This window comes from Rhinopithecus bieti, unplaced genomic scaffold, assembly GCF_001698545.2.
Source record: "Rhinopithecus bieti isolate Rb0 unplaced genomic scaffold, ASM169854v2 scaffold_11901, whole genome shotgun sequence".
In the NCBI taxonomy this organism is placed as follows: Eukaryota; Metazoa; Chordata; class Mammalia; order Primates; family Cercopithecidae; genus Rhinopithecus; species Rhinopithecus bieti.
In genome coordinates this window covers 60,910-66,269 of record NW_016806865.1, presented here as the reverse complement: position 1 = coordinate 66,269, position 5,360 = coordinate 60,910, and the positions used below count along the sequence as shown (strand labels likewise).

The 5,360-nt window shown below is 40.2% G+C and overlaps 1 protein-coding gene across 1 annotated transcript in view; it reads left to right on the top strand.

The window, feature by feature from the left end:
• Nucleotides 1–1,019: 1,019 nt before the first annotated feature.
• LOC108533536 (hephaestin-like) overlaps nucleotides 1,020–5,360 on the top strand; it is a gene marked incomplete at its 5' end in the record, with an annotated part of 12,659 nt that continues 8,318 nt past the window's right edge. The window contains 3 exons of the mRNA XM_017878303.1: nucleotides 1,020–1,126; nucleotides 2,089–2,314; nucleotides 4,707–4,858. Coding sequence (XP_017733792.1) covers nucleotides 1,020–1,126; nucleotides 2,089–2,314; nucleotides 4,707–4,858 — 485 coding nt within the window. The remainder of the gene's footprint in view (nucleotides 1,127–2,088; nucleotides 2,315–4,706; nucleotides 4,859–5,360) is intronic.

The following is a 5,360-nucleotide window of genomic DNA, read 5'->3' as shown; positions in this document are numbered from 1 at the left end:
GGTAATATACTAAAAAACATTGAATTGAACATTTTAAATGGGTGAATTGTACTGTATGCAAATTATATCTCAATAAAGTTGTTAGAAAAGATTAATGTAACATTATTTGGAAGATGAATTGGAGAGGGCAAGGCTGGAGGCAGAGAAACATGTTAGGAGGCTTTGTAATGGTTCAGTTAAGAAAACAAGGGTCTAAACTAGGGCAAGAGTAATGATAATTGAAAGGAGAAGAGGATGGTTCTAAAATATAATGTAGAGGTAGAATCAGTAAGACCTGCCATTTGGTTAGATGTTGAATTACGAAAGTGAAGAAGTAAAGAAGATTAAAGTTTTGAGTCTCAGTAAGTACAAGAATGATAGTGTTATTTCTAGATAGACACTGGGAGCACAGATTGGGAAAGAGGGTGGTTTTTCAAAGGAGGGAGATGAGTTCCTACAATCTATTTTCCTGATGCTGTCAGGACAATCTTTAAAATATTCAGTATCTAATAGAATATTTGGAGTTGGAGTTGAGTAACAAGGGGAGTCTGGCTGGAACTGAGTATTTAAGAGTCATCGATGCATAGATCATAGTTGACATCAGAAAGGTTACTAAAGGTTCCAAGGAGAGAGTATGGAAAGAAAGAAGAGAACTGAGACAGAACTTTGTGCCAACAACTGCATTTAGGAGACAGCAGCTGGAAAAAAATAAACCAAAGCAAGGAACCTCACCCTGCCTCCCCCCTTCCCCCGCCTTCCCCGCAAAGATAAAGAGGATATTAAAAGCAGAAAAAAAGTAGCAAGGCTGCCTTACCAGAGTATTGGACCTGGGCCTTTAAGGAAAGGGAAAGCAGAAAAGAAAGGTTGAGGGTGTCCCAGGAGGGAAAAGCTCAAGGTCACAAAAATAAAATGATGGAGAAAGGATGAAGAAAGATCTTAAAGAGGATGGGATTCACCCACCACTGCCTCTTGGGGAGACCTGGGAATTGAGAGAAATTTCTGACCCAGTGCAACTGGAGGTTCCTTGTTACACTTCCTAGGTGAGGTGCTCACTTATCAGTGGAACATCCCAGAGAGATCTGGCCCTGGGCCCAATGACTCTGCTTGTGTTTCCTGGATCTATTATTCTGCAGTGGATCCCATCAAGGTAAATACAAGATTGGCTACCTGGAAGTGGGTCAAACTCCCAGCAAAAAGAAGCTATTAACCAGGTGTAGTAAGAAGCTTGCTCCTGGGATACTAGAGCCTAGAATTTGGGGAACATTCCTCAGAAGCTGGACTTATTTTAATAGACAGGAGGAGGGAGGAAGGGAATGGGCAGCACCAGATACTTGTCATGAAGATTTTCTTTCTTATCTTTTCATGTTGGATCCTATATAGTAACATGCTCTCATTACAAAAAAACAAACACACAAGCAAACAGAAAACACAAAAGAAGCCTGGGGTTGGTTGTACAGAGATTGAGGCTCTAGTCCCAAATTTGGTTATAGCATGCTTTTAGAATGACCTTAAATAAGTCATTCTGCCTCTGTTTCCTTATCTGGAAAATGGATTTATCGATCTAGCCATCCATCTACAGCCAGCCATTAGCAATCATTTATTGAGTGCCTACCACATTTTAGGCATTTTACTTGGTGCTTTGGATGATATAAATTTAAGATACATTTCCACCTTCAAAGAGTATATTGTCTATTTAAGCAAGAGAGAACCTGGAGAAGACATCACAATGGGAGGTACATGTACTCTTGGCCTTAAAAGCTGAGTCACATTATGCCATCAGATAAGCGGTATGATGATGGGGAGGGCATTGCAGGCAGAGGAAACAGCACAAAAAAGACACTAGGTTGTAAAAATGTTCGGTAGGCTAAGAGGTCAATAAATACTTTAGCCTAGATAAAGCATAGATCAGATAGTGCATCTTAACTAAGTCCCAAGATAATTGTTAGAATGAATTCAAATAACATAGTGGGGTACTTATAAATGTAAGATATCACGAGGAAATGTTGAGAGGCACAGTGGGCTTATATGAGAAGCTGGCTCCCTGCAGAGTACTGCTACCCAGAAACAACTCCATCTCTTTCTGTCTCTCCTGCTTCCTCCCTTCCTCAGGACATGTATAGTGGCCTGGTGGGGCCCTTGACTATCTGCCGAAAGGGCATCCTGGAGCCCCACGGAGGACGGAGTGACATGGACCGGGAATTTGCGTTGTTGTTTTTGATTTTTGATGAAAATCAGTCTTGGTATTTGGAGGAAAATGTGGCAACCCATGGGTCCCAGGATCCAGGCAGTATTAATCTACAGGATGAAACTTTCTTGGAGAGTAATAAAATGCATGGTCAGTAGTAAAAAACTACTCTTTTTCCAAAGCAGTCCCTACTGGTTACATGGGGATATCTAATAGGCCTATTGCTATCTAAGGGAACATAATCCCAGAAAGGACACGAACATGGTAAGGTGAAATGAGAATGAGTCAGAAGAAGCATTTCCTACTATCGTACATTTACATATACAAAGGCAGATATGTGGTCCAGGTTAGATTGGGTGCCCAGAAAGCGGGAAGTTGACTGTGTAAAGTTGCCATGGTGATACCAGCAAATTTTAACATATTAGAGAAGGCAAAATGGACATGTATGACCTTCAATGTACTTGTCAAACTGACTGCTTAGTGCCTCTCTATTTTAAAACCCTGAGTTTAGTCTCCCAATATCATCTTATTTATTTACTGCTCTAAATTTGGGACCAGTTATCTCAATGGATTCCAATACAGCCAGAGGAAAGCTTGTATTTTAGTCTCTTTTTAAAAGAGTTTCATTTTATAGATGTAAGAATTGAAGAAGACAGCCTCAGTGAGAAGCATACTGGATTTATGTCAGATACAGGGAAGAACATTTTGGTACTTGAATGGATTTTGGAGAGAAATTGTGCATCAAAGCCTTCCTTTGCTCGAGAGATCCATGTAGCTTTTCAAAAACAAGAGAAAGAAGGGAGAGCATAAGTGCAGTAGAATTAAGTGATCTCTCACTATTCCTTTTAGCCCAAGATTTCTTTGATCTGAGGATGTGTACCTTTGATAGTGATTCTAATGGAACTAAAAAGTAGTATATTATTATCCTACAGATTTTAGCTATTTCTCCTTGATGGAGTGATGAATGATTCACATTAGAACAGATGATTCACAAACTTCACAGGGCAGACATTTTAGCACCTGTCAAATCAAAGAGATGACCCAGGACAAAAAGTGAAAGAGGGCACAGTTATGTCCTGTTAATGCAGGGGTTTGGCTAATGCTTACCTTCTTCTGTTTGTTTATGTGTCTATCCACACTCTTCAGGTGTAAATATACCTACCTATCCATCTAGCAGGTATTTGTTGTGCAGTTTCTGAGTGCTAGCACTGGAGATATTTGCATCTGAGGGGTAAATAAATAATATCCCTCTCTTCCTTTTCAAGTTCCTGAACCAACACATTAAGATCAAATGTGAACCTTATTACTAAGAAGGCTAATGGAAAAGCTGATTTCAGTTCTACAACTAAATAGGCTTACTAACACTTCTGTGGCAACAGATAGACATTTCCACCTTGTCATTGACATAGATGGACAGCAATACTCTCCTCTTTAGCAGAGGGAGAATCATACCCACAGTGAAATAATGAATCAGCTATTGCCCATTTCTGTGGCCCGACTGATGAGTGAGAGAAAAGATCAATAAGAGGCTGAGTTGATCATGTTTAGTTTCCTCTCTGCAATCCACAATTTGGTAGACACAGAGACAGATTATAAATGATTGCTTCCTCTCTTGAGGAATAAAGTGGAAATTATCTTCCCTCTGTAAGAATATGAGAAGTAGGGGAAATTTTCCAGGGAAAAGTCCTGGAAGTGTGAATTTTTATAACAATGAGTACTTTGATGTCCTTGGAGCATAAGATGTGGCCTGGGAAGAGACCCATACATTAATATCATAACATTTACTGTTGACCCAGCTGTCTACTGGGTGTTCTGAAAAAATACAAGGAAGCTATAGTAATGCAGTGTATACATACATCCTTTTCTGCATATTAGGAACCTATAGTCTAGTTAGGGATGTAAGCTTTCACACATGAAAAGACAAGTAAATGTAGAAGACAATTTCTTATGAGTTCCAAGGAGTCATGAGACAGTACTGGAGGAGTTCACAGGTGGAAGGGCATGCAGGGAATAAGAGGTATGGAGAGGAACTAGGAGATCAGGAAAGTCTTTCTGGGGGAGTAAAGACTTGACTAGGCTTTAAAAAATTGATAAAAGAAGGCAGGATTTCTAGTAGGGAATCTTAGAAACACAAGGACAAAAAGAACATGCATGGACCATTTGAGGGATGGTGAAGAAATCACCCTAATTAGAATAAGCGTGTTGGGTAGTGGGAGTTAAGTCTGGGAAAGTGGTTTGGAGTTATATTTTGAAGGATCTTGTTGGGTGAAGTAAAGATCCATGGACTTGCTCTTTGGAGCAGGAGAGAGTAATTAAAATATTTGAAGCAGCAGAATGATGTCATCACATTCAGTTATTTAGAGAGATAATTTTGATAATATCAATGTAAGAAGATACCTTGAAAAGGGACAGATGGAATAAAGATGAGACAAATTAGGAGCCCATTGCTATCTTCGAGAAAAAAGATTAGGACCAGGACAGTGGCAATGGGAAGTCAAAAGGAAAGATGTAAGAAGCTTCTTCTTCTTCTTTTTTTTGACAGCAATCAATGGGAAACTCTATGCCAACCTTAGAGGTCTTACCATGTACCAAGGAGAACGAGTGGCCTGGTACATGCTGGGCATGGGCCAAGATGTGGATCTGCATACCATCCACTTTCATGCAGAGAGCTTTCTGTATCGGGTGAGCTGGAAAGTGGGCTGAGTCCCTCAAGGATGATTAGAACAGTGGTTTAGGAGCAATTGAGAAAAAGGGTAATAGCGTGGAACAAGGTAACAATTAGTTAAAAGAGCAGAGGTCTAGTAAATGGAGCACTGAGCTGGAAATTTTAGTCTGGCTGTATATCCCAGGGTCAATAACTTCCTACTAGGCCCTAGCTTTCCCTTCTGATGTGGAAGAGAAAAAATGGCCCATTTATAGGTAAGGAGACTGAAGGAATCAATATCAAGACTCAATGTCAAGGACTCAATGTCAAGGAATCAATGTCAAGGACTTGAGACTCAATGAGCAGTGATTTTTAAGAACAAGGAATGTCAGGGTGGCATCTCAGAATTGCTGAAAGTCCTTAATCTATTAAAAGAAGAGCTTACCAAACACCGCATGTTCTTACTCATGGGTGGGAACTGAACAATGAGATCACTTGGACTCGGGAAGGGGAACATCACACATCGGGGCCTATCATGGGGAGGGGGGAGGG